Source organism: Macrobrachium nipponense, chromosome 24 (assembly GCF_015104395.2).
Source record: "Macrobrachium nipponense isolate FS-2020 chromosome 24, ASM1510439v2, whole genome shotgun sequence".
Taxonomy (NCBI): Eukaryota; Metazoa; Arthropoda; class Malacostraca; order Decapoda; family Palaemonidae; genus Macrobrachium; species Macrobrachium nipponense.
In genome coordinates this window covers 64,138,189-64,162,096 of record NC_061091.1, presented here as the reverse complement: position 1 = coordinate 64,162,096, position 23,908 = coordinate 64,138,189, and the positions used below count along the sequence as shown (strand labels likewise).

General features: G+C 48.6%; 1 protein-coding gene across 1 annotated transcript in view; it reads right to left on the bottom strand.

Annotated features, from left to right (window-relative positions):
• LOC135203241 (VPS35 endosomal protein-sorting factor-like) overlaps positions 1-23,406 on the bottom strand; it is a 35,135-nt gene extending 11,729 nt beyond the window's left edge. Inside the window, exons 1-3 of the mRNA XM_064233016.1 lie at positions 23,242-23,406; positions 22,107-22,278; positions 21,489-21,623 (exon numbers count right to left, since the gene is read on the bottom strand). Coding sequence (XP_064089086.1) covers positions 21,489-21,623; positions 22,107-22,244 — 273 coding nt within the window. The 5' untranslated portion in view covers positions 22,245-22,278; positions 23,242-23,406. The remainder of the gene's footprint in view (positions 1-21,488; positions 21,624-22,106; positions 22,279-23,241) is intronic.
• Between the last annotated feature and the right edge of the window lie 502 nt (positions 23,407-23,908).

The window sequence follows — 23,908 nt, the reverse complement described above, 5'->3', positions numbered from 1 at the left end:
GGCAAGTCTGGTCTTTTTCGGAACACTGCAGATTGTAAAAAAAACCGAAGGAGTTCGACTTTCTTTAGTTTTATGTAGATAAAACTTGAGAGATCCGACAGGCACAGGACTCTCTCTGGCTCTTGCCCAATAACTTGTGCCCATCCCTTGATTCCAAGCTCCTGGCTCAAGGATTAGACGGTTCCATTCTTAGGCCACAAACGGAAGGCCTTAGAGAACACACCGCATTGTGTTTCTCTAAAGAACCCCAAAACGTCTGACGATGGCTTAAAAAAAACCTCACTAGCCCTCTTTGTCGTAGCTAGAGTGGTTAGAAAATTAGCCTTTCTGGTCACGTGCATTAAGTTTACAGAAAGGAGAGGTTCGAAATGCTTTGACATCAAGAACTTCAGACTACGTCTAAGTTCCATACCGAAAGCTTCGATCTGGACAGTTTCGAGATTCCACAGACCTCAAAGATCGTGAAGGGTTTTGTGTTTGACAGATGATTGCAAATCTCTGAGCCCAAAGCCGTCAACAACATATTTGTGTATTCTTTAATAGTTTGTGACTGCAGCTTATCCATTCTTCTTTAGACGGAAAGGGAACATGGTAATGTAATTTACAGAGGTCGATGGTGGAGGAAAAGCCATTCTTCCTGCACTATCTCCAAAACGGCCCACTCCGATTGGTACCCCACAAGAAAGGCAGCATTCTTTGCCTTGGCAATGACACTTGCCATTAGTCTTTGAAAAACCTCTTATTCCGGTCAACTTCTCGACAGTCTGAACGTAGTCAGACTCAGAGCGGAGAGGTTTAGAGGTACCTTTCGAAGTGAGGCTGTTAAGAGTAGACCGACTCTCTTGGAAAAGGTCCTTGGAAAGTGTTCTAGGACGGACGTGACCTCTGTGAATCCAGCATCTTGAATGCCAACATGGGGCGATCAGCGTCATTCTCGCTCCCTGTGACGTCATAAATCATCTTATTACATTTCCTAAGTTTGAAAAAGGGGAGAAGAGACTAAACATCCATCCCCGTTCAATACCATAGGATGATGTGTCATGCTACCGCCCCATCCCGGATCGAGAATAAGGGAGCAGAGTAGATGAAGCCTCTTCATCCTCAACATAGCGAAGAGATGTATCAAAGGACGTCCCCTAAAGTCTCCACAACTCTCAACATACTTCTAATCAAAGATTCCACTCAGAAGTCAGTAGTTGCTGCCGTCGATCGAGAAGATTCGTACGGACGTTGTGCAATCCTGTAACGAACCTCTTGAGGATCATTACGTTCTATGCCTGTTGTCATAGTAGGCTCTTTCTCGTTAACTCGAACAGGGACCGAGAGATGATACTTCTTGAGATATGAGAGAGCTGTGGAATTGTCCGAGTTGATCTGGACCACTGGTTCCAAAAACTCGTTCTTCGAGGGACTGGAGGGACGACCGAATTACTTCCAATTCTTTCAGATTATGTGCTAGGACATCTGAAACCCTCTCCAGATGCCTGGCACCTTCTCGCTATCACCTCAGGTGATACTTGAAGCACTGAGAGATGTTCAGAATCATTTCTAGATCTTGGATAATATTTCAGTTTTCCGGCAGGAAAAAACTGTAGAGGTCTGAAGTGCAGTCTATTCAGGGAAACAAACTTCTTCAGGAAGAAAATGTTCCCCAGCAGGCTCATCCATTCCCTCACCGAGCATGCTTACTTCCCTAATAAGGCTGCGCTTTGCCTAAGCAGGAGAGCATATAATAGTGCGATGTCGCGGTAGACTCGTAGAGTCCTATTACAGTGCGGTAATGAGCACCGAAAGAAGTAAGAGATATCTCTGTTGAACATAGTTTTGCAAAACGAAGGCAATGTTTATTCATGCATGTTAGAATTCCCCTCAATCTTAGGCTAAAGTCCGTGATTGTAGGGCAGAGAGACAGTTAGTCAGTCAATCCCGCGAGGAGAGAGAGTAACGTACCCGCGCAGAGATACGGTTAGTCAGTCAATCCCGCAGGAGAGAGAGACGTAACCACCCGCGCATGACAGCGAACTAGCTGGTACTGGCTCGGTTGGAGTACAGTGACAGCAGCTTACGTTCGTCGTCTCTTACGCTTATGCCTGGGTTGCCAGGTACTCTACTACGAAGGAATAGGTCTGTATTTTCTGGGCTCAGCTCGTGTCGCTTGCGCGAAATATCCTTTAATCTATTATTTCTAGGGTAAATGTACTAACACATACCAGAGAATAAATAAATAAAATAAAGAAAAGGTCAGTATGACTGACTCGCTCACCCTCTAGGAGGGTGTCGGTATGAACACTAGGCGAGTGAGACCACTACCACGAGCCAAATGCCAATAGAAATCTCCCACTACAAAACCCTCCAAGAGGGGAGCCGTCCCACAGAGGGAGCAGCTCGTACTACTACTACACCATCCCATGCTTGCGACTGCTGCGCCTCTAGTGGCCATCCTTTTCAGTTAGCACTCACGAGCACAAGTGCTATTTTTCTCTCTGTGTATTTTGTGCCATTTCTTCGGATTTTTTCGATAATGGAGCGTGCAGCTATTGCAGCAGCTAAGTTAAGTACTCATATTTACGGTTAGCGAGTTTTTTTCCGTCCCCGAGACGGTATTTGCCGTTTTTTAGGTATAGATACGTTCTCGGGGGCTGGAAGCATGGCAGCATGGTCCTGCCGCATGTTGGGTTCGTTCTTGGTCTCCCGTACCTAGAACATCCCTTATTATTTTACGCTCTATTTTGATTATCCGCATTATTACGTCTACTCAAGTTGTTATACATGTATGTATTTCACCTTATGTAGGCTTTTTCTATCCAGACCCTAGTCCAGGTTCTTAGTATCGGCCCCTGACTAGCTTTGAGTGGTAGACTTGCCTTCGGGCTAGTCGCACACTCCTGGATTTTTCTCCTGCTATTTTACCTTCTTTCTTTCATTTTTATTATATATATATTTTTATGTTTTGTTATTGTTAGGTTAGTTGGCGTCTGGCTTAGCCTAGGTCCTGGCTCGTAGAGCCTAGTCTACCGTTGATCAGTTCGGTCGCTTCCTCATAGCTTCTCTCTGATCAGTTGGTTTTCGCCCTATGGGCCTATATGCTACCGCTTTTCAGTTCTGGTTGCTTCCCGATAGCTTCTCTCTGATCAGTTGGTTGGCCTAGGCTTGGTTACCGTATCTTAGTTTACCGCCTCGTGGTCACTACGTGATCACGAGTCAGCCAGGCGCCTGCCAGTCCCCTTCCCCCTCTCCCGCTCTCTCCCATAGAGTCGGGCGGGGGTGGGTCGGTCTGTCCTTGCTCGCCAGCATGCCCGAGCCTGCCTCCCCCTTCCCCTCCACCGGTAGGGGCCTGGGAGTCCGACGTCCCTGACTGGTTCCGACCTCTCCGCTTCTCGGCTCGGCCAGGGTGGTACGTTGTGGGGGGCTCTGGCCTTCCCCCCCTCCGTTACTTCCTTGTCGCTCCGGGTTAGCGCGAGTCTGTATGTCATCTCGCCTTACCCTCCCCTTACTAGAGCTCCTCCCTATCGGAGTCCTGATATCCAGCGGAAGGGTATAGTCCACCATAGTTGGACCGGAGCATACAATAGGTCTTTACTAACCGTACCGTATTGCTGAGTTACTACACTCCGCTTCACTGGACCTAGTCCGGTTACTTGCATGTAGGTTTAAGTTATCTTTAAGTTTTTATCTTAAGTTCTTAAACCATCCCCACCCCTCCCTTCCCTTAGTATTTACCGGATCTCTCCGGGATTATAGCCTATTCAGGCAATGCAGGGAGGGGTTATGCCCAAATTTTTTTCCGAGCTCCGCCACGTAACGGAGTTCTTTTGTCTTTTGCCTTAGTCTGTAAGTGTTACCCCTTTAAGATACTCATGTGTCTTCCCACTTACAGGCCTCCAACTGTGAGCATCCGGGATGTTCCGCTACACTTCAGGACCCCTGTGGACACGAAGTTTGCCGGTCCCATGCTCCATGCGCGACTCCGCACGGGGACATCAGGTCTGGTACCATGAGACGTGTACCATATGTTACGATCTGGTGAGCCAGCTTTTGGAAGGCGTAAGTATTCCATCTCCGCTGCCGCTCCGCTTCTTCTTTTAGTTCTTAAGTTTTCATCATTACTTTAACTTAAGGCATCTAGTTTAAGTTATATCCTAAGTTTTTAGTTTTAAGTGGTTCTTAAATCTAAAATATATCCTCTTCTTACAGGCTCCGGCAGTAAGAGATACGGCATTGGCTACCCTGCGGGCCTGGGTCGGAGGTTTTGGCAAGAACGCCGCCAGGGTCAGCCCTACATACTGGAGAAGCGTTTTAGCTTTGTTAATCTTCCCCGGAGGCAAGGCGACTGGGTACGTCGACCCGGTAGAGGCGGACCCCTCTATTGCCTTTATCCAACAACAGCTGGCGGCCTCCTTGACTGAACAAGACCAGGATATCTCCACGGATGTCGCAACCCTGGATATAATGTTGAACCTATGGTAGGTATAGACGACCTGTTGGTCGGGTACGTAATGCAGGTACCCAAGGGTCCCCATTGGAGTGACTGTTTTCTTTCATACCCCTGCAACTTCACCATCCTTCCCAGGCTTTACCGGTGATGAGTTATATACTCCTCCAGAGGCTTCGGTTAGGCCTAAGATCAAGTCTAAGTATATGACCTTGACTAAGACGTCATCGTCCTCGAAGAAGACGTCCTCGTCTTCTTTCTTCGCGTAAGTCTCCGGCTCGTAATCCCGGCCCAGACAGGTCTAAAGGGTCATAGCTCCGGCTCAAAGTCCTCAAAGAGTAAGCCTAAGGAGAAATCCCGCACCCCGGCAGTATCACCAGTTCCACTACATTTGGTGCCTATTCAGAGTCTCCCCTCCACCTCCGCAGCAGCTCCGGCTCTGGACACCAATGCTGGCCTGTTGCAACAGGTGGGCGACTTGGTAGGCTCCCTTAAGACGAGTATGAACATATGATATCTCGCCTGTCGGATAGATAACTTCTCAGGATACTATTATAGCCGGCCTAAGAGAAGCCCCTCTTGCCTCTCCCTCAACCTCTAACACTAGTGGATCTCAGCTTCCCCCGTATGACTCGCTGCCCGCTTTCTCATGAACAATCCTTGGAGAGTAGCGTCATATGCTCCCTTCCAAGATGGTCTCATCTCCGTACCGGAGTTTGGAACTCGAAGAATAGAGGACTTCGAGTTTCTACCCGGAAGGCCTACAGCCTCCCTTCATAGGCCTACGCTAGGCCTCACGCCTTCGGCTATGTTAGAGATGACAGGGTACCAAAGGAGACAGTCCTCTATTCTCGGGACCAGGCCCAACGAGAATGGCGTAGATGTCTAGACGACATGGACTGTTCGAATACCAAGATCCAACCATTCAAAAGTCCCTTTACCATTTTCACGATGGACGAAGGTACCCCGCTCCCTTTCCTTACCAAGATAGCGAGGTCGACCATCTCAGCAGCTCAAGAAAGGGGAACCCATGCCTCAGCTGAAAGAAGCAGACCCCACTTTCCTCGTTGCTCCCGTCAATTGGAGAATTATGGGCATGGACTTGCTAACACTTTCACAGCTGGCAAACTCAAACCTGACTGTGCTATGGAGCAGTTTGGTGCAAAAGCTGCCCAGGCTCCCTGATAGTCTTATTCAAGCGGAGTTTGACTCGAAAACACGACTAGCCACCGTCAATCAACCTGATGGCTATGTCTGAGGTAGCAACCATGGCTTATGGTTCAGAACCAATTTTTAAGCTTATGACCAAGCCCTGACTCAACGGTGCAGTCAGACATGTTCGAGTTTGCCACTGCTAGAACAAATTGCAGAAAGCATGTATTGCTAGAGGCAACATTCGGCATGAACCGAATAGGTTACTTTCTTCTAACATCTGGGGCGCAGATCTCTTCCCAGAGGCTATGGTAAAGGAAGTACAAGCAGGAGGCTACGAGGTTGAACCAAAGCCTTAAGGACCGTTGGGGTCTTACGGCTAGGAGAAGCAAGACTTGACACCAAAAGGTAAGGGACAAAGGAAGCCTAGACGTTTCCAACCTTACCAAAAGAAGCAGCCGCGCTTCCCTCAACAAGTTCCTACAGTGCCGTTAGTGCAGACAGCTCAGCCCTCCACGTCTAAAGGGCAATCACGAGCCTATTTATGTGATATCCCCTCAGCCTCAACCCTCCACCTCATACGCCATCTCTCCAGCTTACAATCCAGCCTTCGAGAGTCAAGCTTCTCAGAAGTATGACGCTCGAACAAGGGAGGCAGAGGTAAGCGGTCCTTTCGTGGGAGAGGATCGGGAGGCCCCTTCAATAGGGGAAAGCACTTCAGGGGAGGTCGAGGGGGTTACCAGAACCAATGAGGAACTTCAGGTAGGAGGGAGGCTGTTTCACTTTCGCCACCGGTGGAACTTCAGCCAGTGGGCTCAGAGCATAGTGTCAAAAGGGCTGGGTTGGAGCTGGTTGACGAACCCACCTCCAGCCAGACCTTTCCGTCAACTTCCTTCCAAGGAATTGACAGAGTACGCAGAGGACCTCCTTCAGAAAGGAGCTATAGTCAAAGTCAAGAGATTAAAATTTCAAGTCGCTTGTTCAGCGTCCCAAAGAAAAAAGGCTCAAACAAAAGAAGGGTAATCTTAGACTTGTCCCGCTTAAACTTAGCCATCCGCTGCGACAAGTTCAAGATGCTCACGATCTCACAGGTGCGGACCTTACTTCCCCGTGGGGCTGTCACCACCTCTATCGATCTTACAGACGCCTACTATCATATCCCTATTGCAAGGCACTTCCGTCCGTTTCTGGGATTCAAGATAGGAGACCAGACGTTCTCCTTCAAGGTAGTCCCGTTCGGGCTCAAACGTGGCACCCAGGGTGTTCACGAAGCTAGCGGAAGTAGTAGTGCAACAGCTCAGAGCTCAAGTATTATGGTAGTAGCGTATCTCGACGATTGGTTGATCTGGGCCCCATCAGTCCGAAGAAAATGCAACAAGGCCACACTGAAAGTGATCCAATTCCTAGAATATCTAGGATTCAGATAAACAGATCCAAGTCCAGACTCACCCCAGAGTCAAACTTTCGAGTGGCTAGGCATTCAATGGAATCTATCCTCACACACTCTGTCGATTCCATCCACCAAAAGGAAAGAAATAGCGAAGTCAGTCAAGCAATTTTCTAAGTCACAAACTAGCATCGAGGAGAGCTCAGGAAAGAATCCTCGGCTCTCTCCAGTTTGCTTCAGTAACGAACATCTTAATGAAAGCCAAACTGAAAGATCTAACCAGGATCTGGCGCTCTCGAGCAAATGTCAGGTCCAGGGACAAGCTATCCTCAGTACCTCTGATTCTAAAGAACCGGCTTCGCCGTGGGCAAAAGTCAAGAATCTGTCAGTGTCAGTCCCTCTTCAGTTCCCTCCACCAGGGATTACCATCCACACAGCCGCGTCCTTAACGCTGGCGGGGAGGGTACTCCCAGGTCAAAAAGGTGCAAGGAATTTGGTCACCCCAGTTCCGTCAGTTCCATATAAACGTACTGGAGGCAATGGCAGTCTTCTTGACTCTGAAAAGATTACGCCCCACCCAAGGTACTCCCACATAAAGCTAGTCTTGGACAGCGCAGTGGATAGTACATTGCATAAAACAGAGGAGGCTCCAAGTCACGTCATCTAAATCACGTCATGTTAGCCATCTTCTCCCTGGCAGACAAATTCAGTTGGCATCTTTCCTCCACCCACATAGCTGGAGTAAGAAACGTCATAGCAGACGCCCTATCCCGATCAGTACCCCTAGAGTCGGAATGGTCTCTAGACGTGAGTTCGTTCCAATGGATCCTTCAAAGAGTCCCAGGGCTACAGGTGGATCTCTTGCATCACAAGCGAAACCACAAACTACCGTGTTATGTAGCCCCCAACCTGGACCCTCTGGCTTACGCCACGGACGCCCTGGCTCTGGACTGGAACAACTGGGAGGAAGATTTACGTCTTCCCTCCAGTGAATCTCCTTATGAAGGTCTTAGACAAACTCAGGACATTCAGGGGTCAAGTGGCTCTAGTAGCCCCCAGACTGGCCGAAGAGCAATTGGTACCCCCTGATCCTGGAACTGGGTCTTCGTCCCCTTCGGATCCCCAGTCCCAAGCTCTCCCAGTCAGTACAAACGAAGACTGTGTTCGCTTCCTCAGGGATTCTCAAAACCCTAACTTTATGGATTTCATGAAGTTTGCGGCAAAAAGAGATGCGAATATTGACCCTCAGGATATTCTTTTCCTGGAATCCGATAAAAGGGATTCAACTTTGAGGCAGTATGATGCTGCCGTCAAAAGTTAGCAATCTTCCTGAGAGAGTCAGATATCAGAATCATGACAGTTAATTCTGCTATATCCTTTTTCAGATCTTTATTTGAAAAGGGTTTAGCAGCTAGCACGATTACGTCAAACAGTCAGCATTGAAAAAGATATTTCAATTTGGATTTAACATAGACTTGACAGATACCTATTTTCTCGTCTATTCCTAAAGCATGTGCTAGACTTAGGCCCTCTGTCAGGCTACGTCAGTTTCATGGTTTTCTTAAAACGATGTTCTAAAACTGGCTTCCGAAACCGATAATGACACATGCTCGTTTATGATGCTCCTAAGAAAAACTCTGTTTTTATTAAGCTAGCTTCAGGAGCAGAATTTCAGAACTGTCGGCTTTATCCAGAGATCCGGATCATATTCAATTCCTTCCCACGGGGGAAGTGCTACTTTCTCCGGAACGTAGCTTTTTAGCAAAGAATGAAGATCCTTTGATGAGGTGGGAACCTTGGAAGGTACTACCCCTTCCACACGATGTTTCCCTTTGTCCGGTTTCAACCTTACGAGCCTTTCTATCCAGGACCTCCTCTTCCTCATCGGGGCCCCTCTTTAGGGGGGGAAAAAGGTGGTACTTTATCCACTAAAGGCATCAGGCAACAAATCCTGTACTTTATCAAACAAGCCAATCCTGACTCCTTTCCAAAAGCACATGATGTCAGGGCAGTAGCCACCTCAATTAATTACTTCCAACATATGAATTTTGCTGATTTAAAAGAAGTATTACCGGATGGAAATCGCCGACAGTGTTTCAAACGTCACTACCTTAAGTCCTTGGAAGCTCTGAAATTCCCAGCAGTAGCAGCGGTAACATAGTTTCCCCTGACTCTAGCTAGATTATAGTAGATTCGTCTTGCCTTTCTACCTGCCTGCACCCAACAGTTCGTCTATTCCTGCCTTGTTCATTAACATTTACCTTGTGTCTTAGCTGCTTTATGATTGTATAAGTGCCCCTTTTGTCTGTTTAGGGACACTCACATCTGATTACCATACTGATCTCATAGATGTTATCCCCTTATTTTATGCTAGGGGATACATCATAATGCAATGGTTACGGGTTTTGTATATTAAGTCATATACATTCCTAAGATATTTTATTTTATCATTGATCAAATATTTATGTAAATTTATACTAATTGCTATTTCTATTTTTGATACATGTTGTTACACAGATTTATTGTGATAGGTAATATGTACCTATTTTGTATATATGTAAATTACCTTATATTATTAACATAATTAGATTTAAGGGTAATTTAAGCATATTATTCTGATTTTGCTTTACTGTGTACTTGTATCTTTTTAGCAATTATATTCATTCTTTTTTTTATTTTGTATCTTTCATTTGGAGACCTATTTTTGTTTTATTATATTTTATTTTACTTTGTTTACAATCTTGTGCTGTTTCTCTGGACGATTTCGCGCAAGCGACACGAGCTGAGCCCAGAAAAAGGGGATTTTGACGTAAGGAAAAATCTATTTCTGGGCGATTGGCTCGTGTCGCCAGCGAAATACCCCCCTACCCACCCATCCCTTCGCTCAAGATTGTCTGCTAACTTCAGGATGGCCACTAGAGGCGCAGCAGTCGCAAGCATGGGATGGTGTAGTAGTAGTACGAGCTGCTCCCTCTGTGGGAACGGCTCCCCTCTTGGAGGGTTTTGTAGTGGGAGATTTCTATTGGCATTTGGCTCGTGGTAGTGGTCTCACTCGCCTAGTGTTTCATACCGACACCCTCCTAGAGGGTGAGCGAGTCAGTCCATACTGACCTTTTTCTTTATTTTATTTATTCTCTGGTATGTGTTAGTACATTTACCCTAGAAATAATAGATTAAAGGATATTTCGCTGGCGACACGAGCCAATCGCCCAGAAATAGATTTTTCCTACGTCAAAACATCCTTTATTTGAGCAGAAAGACTCTCAAGCTGGTATATTTAAGCGAAACAGAAATCGCTAAATACAGAGCTGCGTTTGTGTTGTCATAACACTACTATAAACAGGTAAAAGATAAATCGGATACTCCTGGAAGGTTGCAGGGAGTACCGATTAAATGCACTTAAAATAATAGTCCTCTCGGTTGCCATCCGTAGAGGTAACTACAGTATGCGTATATGACTTGAACCAAACAGTAGTAATATAACGCAAAGGGAAAATATGATATTGTTATGATACAATAAAGTTTGTTCATACTTACCTGGCAGACATATATATAGCTGAATTCGGAGATACAGCTATATATATATCTGACAGGCAAGTTTCATGAACAAAACGTAGAGTATTGCAGTCCCTTAGACAGCTAATTCTCTACTACATTCTTTCCTCGATGAGGGAGAGAGAGAATGGAAATCGAATGCCTTCGTTCTCTTTGGCAAGAGAACGAGATAGAATTAGCCAAATGGGATCTTCAAGTGAGAACCAAGAACCGAAGCGGACAGCTCAAGCTTCTTATGTTATTGGACATAAGCGTTCATGGACGTACGTAGTCTACAAGTCTTTTTCTTGTACGAGTCTGCGATTGATGAATGAGAGCTCTTCCGAAACTTGTCAATAAGAGCTTATCCGCTTATGCAATATAAAGTTATTGAGATCTTTGTCAATGAGAACTAACCCATTTACGGGACAAAGAGTTATTTTGTCAATGAGGGGATACCCACTTACTTGACAAAACGAAAGTATCTTGTCAATGGGGGAAAGTCACTGAATTGACAAAACGTAATCCAGGAAGTCGAGCATATAATTTTCCCGATTCCCGTATCAATCAAGGAAGGGGCAAGATTCCTGTTAAAAGACTGGGCTTACGGCAGGTAGGACCCCGATGTTCACCTTCGACATTCTCGCTCCCCGAAATACTAATCTAGGAGCTAACAAAATCTATCATCTGAAAAGAAAACCTTTCAATGGACTAAAAGCCTGACAAAATTATCCTGGGAAGAGGAAGGAACTCTCCAACCAGCTTCCTCTCCCGTATCACATCGAATGCCTGCTAACTCTTAAATTTATTGGCAGTATGGCAAAGGAAGTCCTGTCTTGCGCTTTCCTGAAGTTCATCAAGTCATGGATTCTAGAAGTTGTCAGGAAAAGAGTCTTACAGAAGGCGTATTCATTCCGGTAAAAGAAGCTTCTGTAGAGCATTCTAAGGAGCCGAAGGCGCGTCCCGTGGAGCGTCCTGAAGAGCGTCCTGAAGAGCGTCCTCTTGATGAGTGTCCTTGCAAGAATCCTACTGAACGTCTTGTCATGTAGGGCGCCTTGGCAAGTGCTCTGTCGAGCGTCATGACATGCAGGACGCCGAGCTTCTACATACCACATACCTGCCTTACTGCAAAGTCTTGACGGCGGTAGTGCAAAAGAGATCTTCTCTTGAGCTTTCCTTAACTCCATCCAATCCTGGACTTTGCGAAAAGCACTATTAATTGACAGAGACCTCTTGATTTCACGAAGCCCGTGGTCTTACTGGGTTTCGAAGACGAAGTTGCTTGTTCATTTTAAGCTTCCTCCGAAGCACTGCTTACTTCACATTCTTTTGCAGGTGAGGTAGAAGGGATTACCGAAGGTAGAGGTAAAAGACCTTTAGGCCCAAATCTTAAACAAGAGCGTGTTGCGAAGACGAAGGCAAAGCAGTAGCGAGAGTCTTTTAAAAAAAAACTCCGAAGCATGAACAGGTACAGAAGTAGAAGCTTGCTAAATCAAAGAAACACGGTGCGCCTCTTGAAGGCGAGGAGAGTTTGGAGAGTTCAACAGAAACGTTCAGCCAGGCGTCACGCCTGAAGTGCGCTGGCACGCTCCTGGCGTCCACTGGCGCGCGCCCGGCGTCCATCCGAGCGTCCAGTTCAAGCCGAGCGTCAACAGAAGCGTGCAGAAAAGCGTCACGCTCCTGACAGGCGTCAAAACAAGCAAGAGAAACTGCCTTCAGGGAAGAACGAGAGACATCTCGGAGAGAAATCCGACTGCACGAAGCAGTCTCAGGAGAAGGGCTGATCGTGTGAGAATACGAGGGGCGAGAGGACGCCTTCTTACTTCTCACAGTAACAAAGCTCGGACGTCCGCGCTCAAAAGCGTCCTGCTACGATGACTTCTTTTTCCTTTTCTCGGTGGAAAGACGTACACATGTTCAGGCGACGTTCGCCTTCTTACTTCTCACTGCAACGCATGACGAGAGAGAGAGAGGACGTGAAGCATCCTCTTCTATAAAGCTTCTATTAGAGGGCGCGAGTCCTTCCGAAAGCTCCAACCCCTGCGCGGGGAGGACGCTTCGGAGGACGAGAAGCAATCCTTCAGGATTCGTGCACGTGCACGCACTTTGGCAGCCTGGGAGTGTCTTCAGATCGGTGGGGAGTCCCCGTAACCCTCCTTCGGCTTTCGACTTGCCCACTCCCTGTGTTCCTGGGAGTCCGACAGAGGTCCAGGCCTAGAGGCGAAATGGGGCCGATCTGACGCCCCCTCCACAACACTAGGGGCACTACACTTCACAACAATGATTGGAGAGCGAGCACTTAAGATTCCAAGATACAGATGGAATCTATAATAACTAAGCTCATAAGCTCATAGCCCGTAGGCCATACTACAGGGTTAGGCAAAATAAAGTCTACAGGAAGGTTAGTAGGTTCACTACCCTGACTTTTGTTTACTGATGCAGTCTATGAGGAAGACCACCTGATTCAATCACGCTCTAATTTGCGTACATACGAATCATACGTCTTCCTTATCGGAATCAGACAAAGTCTCGCACTGTCCTTACATGACATATCTCAACAAAGAAGCAAGACCCGTACCCCTCGTGCATACCAAGTTGCGGATCTACCGAAGCTTTCGGTATCCACGACCCTATCTTTGCAGACAACACCCTCTGAAACTAGCCTAACTAGATTCAGATATCTTATGCAAAAATATGACAATTTGTCTAAATTGCATTTTTCCTAACTATACAAACCTGAGGTCCTTTTACAATAGGAAGGTACTAGCGGCAGCTGGATAGGTCGTAAGCTTTCGAACAAGGGGTCGGTAGTTAACTGCTTGTCCGACAGGCGCGCGCGCGCGACTGGGAGGTAAACAATCACTTTTGCTTTTGGCCCAAAGCAAAAACTGCAGAGTGAGGGGTGGCATGAGGTGGGGCTATGTTGTAAAGGGACCTCAGGTTTGTATAGTTAGGAAAAATGCAATTTTAGACAAATTGTCATTTGTTCCGACACGGCCATACAAACCTTCGGTCCTTTTACAATAGGAAGACTCACTTCTTGGTGGGAGGAATCTGAGTCTTTTGTGAACAGACTGGTGTTCGCGCCACCTTGGAAGCCTCCCTGTCGTAAGAGCGAGGGAATCCAAGCCTCTGTCCGATTGATCGGGGTGTGCACCGCAGGATCAATGGTCAGTACCTCTGGACCGAGTACTAAGAGAGAGGCATGCGTATCTCTTCGTACCATGCAATGTAAGAACTTGTTCCTGTACAGGAGCAAATATAAAGTCATGGGTTTAGACTCTTGTAGGCATCCACTTCCCCCCCTTGTAGAAGGATGGTGGATATTCTGCTCCTATCCCTAGTGAAAGGGATAGGATGGGGCTCTGTCATATAGCTACACCTGCATCTCGTCCTCATCCAGCGTAGTGACGACCGTGGCCCTCTGCCCACAGGTAGAGGAGGAGAAAAGATGGGAAGAGAGAGCCAGTCACTCACTCACTACACATCCATCACAGTCACACCAGGACTCGATGCTGTTCAGCCTGCGAGGGTCTGGGTTAGCTACACAACTTGTTGAGCAGCCACCACGGGTCCCAAGGAAAAGGTATCCAAGGACCTGTGGGCAATATCCCGAAGGTAGAAGGACTAAAGGTAGTCTGGTTAGACCAGACCCCTGCCTTCAGGACCTGCGCACGGAGAAGTTCTTACGAAACGCCAACGAGGGGCCAATACTTCTGACTTCGTGAGCTCTCGGACGGGACGTACGGATGTCGTCACTACCATCAGCCTCATACGCCCTCCTGATGACCTCACGCAGCCAGAATGAAAGAGTGTTCTTGGATACTTCTTTCTTGGTGACCCCGGTGCTAACGAAGAGCGTCGACACTCAGGCCTGAGGTGTCGAGTTCTCTTCAGATAGCGCCGTAGCGCCCCTCACAGGACAAAGCAGCATCTCATCCGCATCATTATCGGTGAAGTCCAATAGGATGGGAATCGTGAATGACTCGAACCTGTCGTCAGGGATCGACGGTTTCTGAGTCTTCGCAACGAAGTTCGGGACGAAATCGAGCGTCACAGATCCCCATCCCCTGGAGTGTCCGTACATCATAGGAAAGACCGATGAAGTTCCCCTACTCTCTTCGCGATGCCAGGGCCAGCAAGAAGAGGGTCTTGAGGGTCAGATCCCTGTCTGACGACTCTCGGAGTGGCTCGAACGGCGTTCGAGTCAGACTCCTAAGGACGAGAGTCACATCCCACGCAGGGGGCCTGAGTTCCCTGGGTGGGCAAGACCTTTCGAAGCTCCTCATAAGCAAGGAGATCTCGAACGAGTTCGAGATGTCCAATCCCCTCAGTTTCAGGACGAGCGCCAAGGCGGCTCTGTATCCTTTGACTGTGGGGACAGAGGAGCTTCTCTCGGCGAAGAAAAACGAGGAAATCCGCTACCTGCTGAAGAGTGGCTCTGAGAGGAGATAGACCCCGTCTACGACACCAACCACAGAAGACGGCCCACTTCCCCTGGTACACAGCTGCAGAGGACTGACGGACGTTTCCAGCCATCTCTGTTGCTGCGCTACGAGAAAAGCCTCTCGTTCGCAAGAGATGGTGGATAACAGCCAGCCGTGAAGACGTAGAGACTGGACTGCTCGGTGGTACCGCTCGACGTGTGGCTGGGCGAGAAGGTTGTGCCAAGGGGAATCTCTCGGTTCTCCTGCGAGAAGAGCCAGCAGGTCCGATACCAAATGGCCTGTGGCCATTTGGGAGCCACCAGGATCCAATCCTGAGATTCGGGGTGACCAGTGCTCGACTGATCACCTTGCGAATCAGGCTGAACGGGGGAAAGGCATAGGCGAAGAGGTTGTCCCACGGGTGTTGAAGAGCGTCCTCTGCAGCTGCCCATGGGTCCGGCACGGCCGAGAAGAACACCTGGAGCTTCCTGTTGTGCCGGGTGGCGAACAGATCCACGACTGGTCGCCCCCACAGGTCGAAGAGCCTTTCCGCCACGTCCTGGTGTAGAGACCATTCGGTTCCTATCACCTGATCCCGACGGCTGAGCGTGTCTGCTACTACATTCCTCTTCCCCACCCTGGAATGTACGTCGTGCCGACAGCTCTATTGAGTGTGCCTCGGCCCACTCGTGCACCTGCCGAGTCAACTGGTACAACGGGAGAGACACTAGTCCCCCCTGTTTGTTTGACGTAAGCCACCACCGTGGTGTTGTCGCACATCAACACCACTGAGTGTCCCATCAAGCGGTCCTGAAACTCTTGGAGAGCGAGGAACGCTGCCTTGAGTTCCAGTACATTGATGTGAAGGTGCTTGTCGTTCTCGTCCACACTCCTGAAGTCAGCAACTCCTCAAGGTGTGCGCCCCATCCCTCGGATCGATGCGTCTGAGAACAGCTGCATGTCCGGGGGGGGTAGTGCGCAGGGGTCACTCCTCTTAAGAGGTTCCTGTCGTCCAGCCACCAGGCTAGGTCCTGCCTCACCTCCTGTGTCAGTGACACTGGAAAGCTTGGGGGATCCGTCGCCTGTGACCAACTCTCCTTTAGTCTCCACTGAAGAGACCGCAGGTGAAGACGCCGTGAGGGGACTAACTTCTCGAGTGACGACAGGTGTCCGATCACGACTTGCCATCGCTGAGCTGCCTGTTCCTGCCGAGACAGGAACTGGTTGGCTGCCTCCCTGAATCTGCTGATCCCGCGAGTCTGCGGGGAAGACTCGCCCTGCTACCGTGGTCGATCAGCATACCCAGGTACTTCATCCTCTGCTTGGGCTCGAGATCGGACTTTTCGAAGTTCACAACGATCCCAAGATCGCGACAGAACTCGAGCATTCGATCCCTGTCCTGTAGCAACTGCGAGCGGGAGCTCGCCAGGACTAACCATCGTCGAGATACTCATCAGTACGTATCCCGTGCGAATGGGCCCAGCACACCAGAAGTGAACACTCGCGTGAACACCTGTGGGGCGGTTTGAGAGACCGAAGCAAAGTGCCCTGAACTGGTACACCGTCCCGTCGAGGTGAAGGCGGAGGTACTTTCTGGAGGACTGATGAATGGGTATTTGGAAATACGCATCCTTCAGTCCACTGAAAGCATGAAATCGTTCTCTCCTGATGGAGTCGAGCACTGAGCGTGCCGTCTCCATCGTGAACCGGGTCTGGCGAACAAACCGGTTCAGGGGAGAGAGATCTATCACCGGGCGCCAGCCTCCGTAGACTTTTCCACCAGGAAGAGTCGACTGTAAAAGCCCGGTGACTGATCCGTGACGATTTTCTACAGCTCTCTTGCTCAGCATGGTCTTGATCTCCTGTCTCAGTGCTACGTCCTTCGATGACCCTGGAACGTACTACTGCTGTTGGACCGGGTTGGAGGTGAGGTGCGGCCGAGATTCGAAGGGTAATAGATATCCCTCCCGAAGGACATCTACAATCCAGGTCTCGGCGCCGTAGCACTAGCCAAGTTAATTTGCCCAATGGCTGGCCAGGCACCCCCCCACTTCCGGCAGCAGGTGAGGGGGAACGCCGTCCCTAGCGTTTCCCCCCCCCCCCTTTCTTCGACTTCTTCCTTCCCAGAGCCTCCACGGGAGGAGGAGGGCTGGGAGGAGGGCTGGTTACGGCTCCCCTTGCAGAAGTCGAAGAAGACAGAGTCATTCCCCCGGGGCTTCGACGCAGCTACCGTCTTAGCCACCGAGGAAGCGCTAGCCGAGCTCTTAGACTTGGCCGCAGTCCGAGGCTGCCCAGAAGCCTTCGAGACCGCCTGGTGAACCAGCCGGTCACTGTCGTCAGTGCGCCGTCTGTCCACCGCAGCGTCCACCATCTCTCCTGGGAAGAGAGACGTGGAACTCCGTAAAGGTCCGTTGCGAAGTCCCAACGCCGCTTCCACGCCCAGCCGCCCTGGAAACCCGAGTAATGGACAGCGGTCCCTTCGTCGGAGAGCCAGGTTGGCCCACAGGTTCACCGTCTGGTGGGCAAGGAAGGAGATGGCTCTTCCCCCAGACTGGCAAAGTCTCCTGAAGGCCGAGTCATCTTCGGGAGAAATTCCCCCGGAGTTGGCTGCGACCTTAGATACTGTGAGGGACCACAGATCTAGCCAGGAGACGGCCTGGAAAGCTGCCATGGCGGTAGATTCCAGGCCGAGTGCCTCTTGCTGCGAGAACCACAGGTTCTCGGACAGGAGCTGCTGCAGAGACACACCCGGAGTTAGCCTGGCTAACTCCGGGTTCACCTGTTTGGGCGGCATCGGGTCTTCAGATGGCACGTAAAAACGCCGCTGTCCGCAGCAGAGGAGTGGAAGCAGCTTGCTCGACCTGCCAGACTGAGCGAACCGTCTTGTCCGGAGACAAGCGATTCAACCTGGTCCAGCACTGAGTCCGCAAGCTCAGAACGCGGCAAACCCACCGTCGGTCTGGGTTCCCTCTTCGGGCCCCAGAACGACTCGAGCCGGGACGTGGGCTCGGATGGTGGGAGCGGCGATCCTTCCGCGAGGTCGTTGTGCTGACGAATCAGCGCAATAACCTCGGCAAAGTTCCTCTGGATCTCAGGAGTGACTGCGTCCTGCGGAGTCGGACCGTCCAGTCCCTCAAACAGGAGCACCTCCCAGACCCTGCCTCCCCCCCTCAAGGAGAGGAGCAGCGACAGACCCCTCTCGGTCTCCTCCAACCACCTGTGCGTACGACCTGGCTGGTCCGAGAACCGAGCCTGGTACGTACGACGACGTGGTGGGATCCTGAAGGGCGCACCCCTCACGATCACTCCTCAATACCTCGCCCCTCCCGGTGTAACCCGAGGAGGTTGAAGGTATGGGAGAGGAAGACCTGACGCTCCCTCCTCGCTCGCTGGCAGAACCAGCGGGCTTGGAAGACTGCAGGCGATCGCCAACCCGCGGTGGCGATCGAGCTGCAGACCTAGTCGAGCGTCTCGCTGTGGAGAACGGCTGGACCGAGAACAGCGCCCCGGTCTCGTGTGTCAGAGGAGCTGGTGCTGGTCGCCGTACCCGATCGCTCTCTGTGAGAGTGACGGTCAGGCGACCGGCGAGCTCCACGTCACGGTGAGATCGGTGCGTATCCTCACGGTGCGTCAGTTCGCTGGTACCAGCCGTGGCTGGTGCCGGCGAACGGGGGGACCTCTTCCCAGCCTCAGCCCGTGGCCGGTCATGGACCGTCACGTCCGCCCGGGTAGCCAGCTGCTCGCCGCGAGAGCGAGAGCTGGTCTGGTGAGAGTCGCGTGAGCGGCTGTCACCAGTCTTCCGCTCCGTGCCGTGAACCTGACGCTGAGCGGACTCAGAGGTCTGGTTCCTGGCTGCACGGTCGCTGGTAGGCGACCGTACACTCGGTACCTCTCGCGAACGAGCGGGCCGAGACGGACCCTGCTGCTGTGGCCGAACCACTGACAGCAGGTGAGGAAGTGCCGGTGTTAGCCGGCACTCCTCTGGTCCCCGTAGTCTTCTTCCTTGCGAAGAAGAGACGGGTCCTGCCCCCGAAGGAGCAGGGTGACCAGCGGAAGAACCCCCCGTCTCACCAGAGCGAGACGGGCCCTTAGAAGTTCCCGAAGGAGACTTCTTAGGGGGGGGGGAGGCGACCTTCTTCTTCTTCGGCGGGGGAGCCTAGAAGAAGAAGGGGAAGAGGCGCAGACGACGACGACGACGAAGAAGACGATGAAGACGACGACGACACCTTCCTCCTCTTCTTCTTCTTCTTCGTCAACCTTCTCAGGACCGACGTCAGATCTGTCATCCAGGACGGAGCCTGGGCTGCTGTTGCCGAAGCAACAGGGCCCGGACGCACCTGTCCGAACAGATCAGCATCGGGAGCAGCGGCGCCAGGAACAGGAACAACATCAGCAGGTGCAGGCATCACAGGAACGGCAGAAGAGACAGCAGGAGCAGGTACAGGAACGGCAGCAGTGGTCACGGCAGGTACGGCAGACTGTGTAGGCGGTCCAGATGGGCGGACCAGCGGCACAGACATCCTAGGTACCGGTGGGAGGTCCAGGGGCGAGCTCTTCGGGCACAACAAAGTCCGGTCGCGCAGCACGGCAAAACCCAGGTGGCGGCATCACACTCCCCCGAGTTACGGCGACTGGCCCCTGCACCGATGTAGTGGGTGTCACAGAGACCGCGTGCTGGGTGTACACCAGGTGAGGAGGTGAAGCGTAGCCGGGTGTTGTAAGGGTCGTGGTGGTGGTCGTGACCGTTGCATGGGTGACCGCCACGGCGCCAGCGAGATGGTAGAGCAGCCCCTGGACACTCGGCACGCCCTGCAACCCCACGATGCCCACACCTGTCCGAGGTCATCCTTCGCGGCAACCGCACCTGAGGAGGCAAAAGTCGGTGATTAGGGGGATCCTCTAGCCCGTCGCGCGAAGACGAACGGATAGAGGACCCAGAGTACAACTGGACGTCAGGGTATCTAGCGCCCTCCTCCACACTCGACAAGTCAGGAGAAGAGAAGGACCTAGACACCCCCCCGAAGGGGAAGGCGCGAGACATGGAAGTTGAGCGGGCGGCAGGAAAGAAGACGAAGTGTCCCGTCACCAAAAGGAGTCGCGGGAGAGCTTTCCGACGACTCCTTTGCAGGCCTTCGCTTCTTCCTGCCCTCATACAAAGTCCACTGCGCCTCCGACCAATCATTACAAACATCACAAGGCTCGCTCGGGTGCATTCGCGCCCCGACACCGAGCACACAAAATATGAGGGTCTATCTCCGGGAAAGAGCGGAACTTCCCGCATTTACGCCCTTCGGTACCCAGGCATAGTCTCCTGGGTAGCGAGGCGAGGAGATTCCATCATTATCAAATTTAGTTGAATTAATATGAAAAGAGAGAATGATTGTACTTACAATGAACTCTTTCATACACAACACAACCAAATACTCAGAAAGCAAACGACGAGAAGCGGGCAGAGAGCGTCGAACACACACGTCCACTCGCTGTGAGGCCGAAAGCAAAAGTGATTTGTTTACCTCCCACCCAGTCGCGCGCGCGCGCCTGTCGGACAAGCAGTTAACTACCGAACCCTTGTTCGAAAGCTTACGACCTATCCAGCTGCCGCTAGTACCTTCCTATTGTAAAAGGACCGAAGGTTTTGTATGCCGTGTCGGAACAATGAATCAAATTCAAATCAATTTATGATAGCGTATGCCTAACCACAAATCCAAGTAAATAAATCAAAAGACAATTAGGATACTTAGCAGCAATGAAGTTTCAAAATCCTAAGACGGAGGTACTGAAAACAGGTGTTTACAGTACCGGCGACAGAAAAATATATGAATAGAAAATGGGAATGGTTCCTGATACCCGCCTCCCAGCGGCGGGAATGGGTACTAACCACCTGACTCCCACTGCGTGTGTCGTAAGTTTTTTAAATTCTGTCGGACTTCGGAAAATACAGCTATATATATATCTGACAGGTAAGTTTCATGAACAAAATACAGTATCACACAATAAGCTATGGAGGAACAGAGAAAGCCAAACAAGAAGTGAGTGGCCTAAGCAAACATCACTGTGCAACCAATGAACCCCAATTAGGACCAAGTCTGGGGACAATTGACACCAATAACTGGCAACATGGTAAATTCACCCCAAATCAAAATTATATGAACATCAAAAGCATCACAATTGAATAAACTATGATGTCACTGAAATGACATCATTAAGTGAGGAAAAACTGCCAAAAATGAAACAGACGAGTAAGAGGCTATACACATTAATGACTCAGCAATATAATAATTGAAAGCTGAAAGGTAACTAAAAAAACTCACAATATTATATCACATAACACAAGAATATGGATATGCACTGAAAATAGAATCCTGTCAATGGTAGGCAGAAACACTGGTGGTAAGCCATGGAGAAAATGGCATCATGTCTCAGGGAGCACAGAAGAATGAATATCAGTAGCATATCTTCAAGGCGATGCTTTGCTTCATGTACCAAGTTGCACTCTGCACAGTTAAAAGACTATTTCTTGATTTGTAATATGTTAATATAATGGAAAAAAGCTAACCTGCAGGACATGATGAGGAGCTCGACTGGCAAGACACTGCATCATCCACTCGAGGGGAGGAGACAAGACGCGTACTGCCAGAGCATCCTTGTCTTCTCCCATGTTGACATCAGCTTCCCCCTCAGGCCACAACCCCTAGTAAAGGACAGACATTATCAGATACCAATTAGGACAGATACATAATCCTTTTATGAACTCTTACACTTTGATATTAGAAGTTTGAAGGTTTATGGATGTAAATGAATTGCAAAAATTAGGTTTACAGATTGAAATGAATTGCAAACATGACATCTCAATGAACTATGTACAAATGTTAAGAAAAGTTAAGCCCTATACAGCACAGCCACTTACTACTAAACACATTCATATGCTCAACAAATTAGATGTAAATATGTTTGGTTCAAATGTGCAGTTAAAGCTTTAAAAATATATTTGAGACAATGTTCTAACATTATTAACAATAAAGTACATTCCTTATCTCGATCAATATAGGTTAATTATGTACGTACTTTCATGTGAATGAAACATTTTTTTTAAAACCAAAGTTAGAGAAGCAGGCTGCTAAACGGTTACCACTATACGTATAAGGCATTTCCTATTGAGACTCTTAAGCAATACCTGTTTCAAAGTCTGCAAAAAATCTTCGACGTTCTCAGTGATATACTGTGTCAGCTGAGGAGCTACCTCCACCCCCATTCGGCATAGAAACATTCGCGCATAGGAAGCAATTAAAGGATCCCCAATTCCTCTAATCATGCGAGTCAGACGAGACAAAGCTTCTTCGCCCTCTCTGAAAAAGTCAAGCTATAAAAACCCACACTTGGATAACAATAACATAATTTAGGCTAAGTATTACGCTAAATTTAAGGAAATACTAGAAAAATTTCAGAAAGTACCTGATTTGGCTTTTGATTATATAAAATCAAATCACAACTGTGGTCAACATGTCACAAATACAATACTCCAAGAAAAAAGAGAATATGAAGTAATTAATTAAATATCCTACAATAATAGTATAAATGTTTGTTATCTTCTATGCCAGATTTTTTATAAGGATACTTGTTCTGACTACATTACAGTCACACCCCAGTAGTCCAACTGCCTTGTGACTTTGGTATTGGATAACTGAAAAACTTGGGTGATGGGGACAGCCTACAAGTAGTGGCTCACTGTAATAATAATATACTTTGTTTTCATAACTTCATCCTAACAGAAAATATGTATCTTTCCCAATCTAATTTAAACCTTCATTTCTGAATGATATATAGCTACAATTAGGGATACTATAAAACTTTGCTTATCCTCTCCACTGAATGCTATTAAAAGCCCAGCTTATGATAGGCTAGGCCAACTATTATGATTAGAAGCAAGATGGGAAATAGTTACAAAAATGACCAAAAACTCATTGAGACATCATCTGTTCTCTCAGGATATGTATCAAGTTAATGAATGCCAAATCAAAGTTTACCTCTCTCTGCGCAAGCAACTGAGAAACAAAAAACTTTTGCCTAGTAATAATTTTCTCATGAAATGTACCAGCTTTCTCTTGACTTGCTGGGCCAAAATTATATACTATGTACTACTTATTCAGACCTCTTAACAAATAACTACTAAACAGCATCAAGTTTAACTACTTTTATGTCAAGAACTTCATAAGCTCAATATCAAAATCTGCTTAATCTATGGTTTCTCCTTTCTGAGTTCACAAAAAATCTCAAACTCCCTCTTGTAATATAATATAATATCCACTTACTGGACACTAAGAAGAGCATAACAAGGTAATAGAGAAGCTTCAAGGTATAGCCTCGGAAGCAACTCTCTTATTGATGCCACCTTGTAGAACCAATTGCGTGCTGTTTCTTGTGCTTCTAATAATCCATAGTCACTGCTACCATTTGTAGAACTGCAAACAAGTTAAACAGAATATCAACAGATATTTGTAGACAATCACACACACTATTAAGTGTGTTGAAATATTTTATATAAATTATAAATAATATAATACAACAACACTCTGCACTAGTTGCTCACAGTACAGCCTGTAAATTGTAAATCAACAAATAAAAAATATGTTCTTTACGTAAATTCTTATTTCATTTATACATGAACATCCACCTGGTAAGAATGGTTAGCCGAGTTCTAATTGTTAACTTGAATGAAGGGAACTGATGATTTCAGAGCAAGCACCCACAACTAAAAACGTGTCCAATTTTACATGCTACATCCATCACTTCTAGTCTTTTGTGGGGATACAAAATTTACAAACAAAACAACTAAAACAGACGAGACAATGAAAAAACCTGAAAGGTAAATATAGAAAGTTGGTCTGCTCTGTTGATATTTGCAGTGAAATAAAACTTTATAAAAAAAATCAATATATTGATGTACCATTCACCATACTCATCTTCAATTTTCGCCTC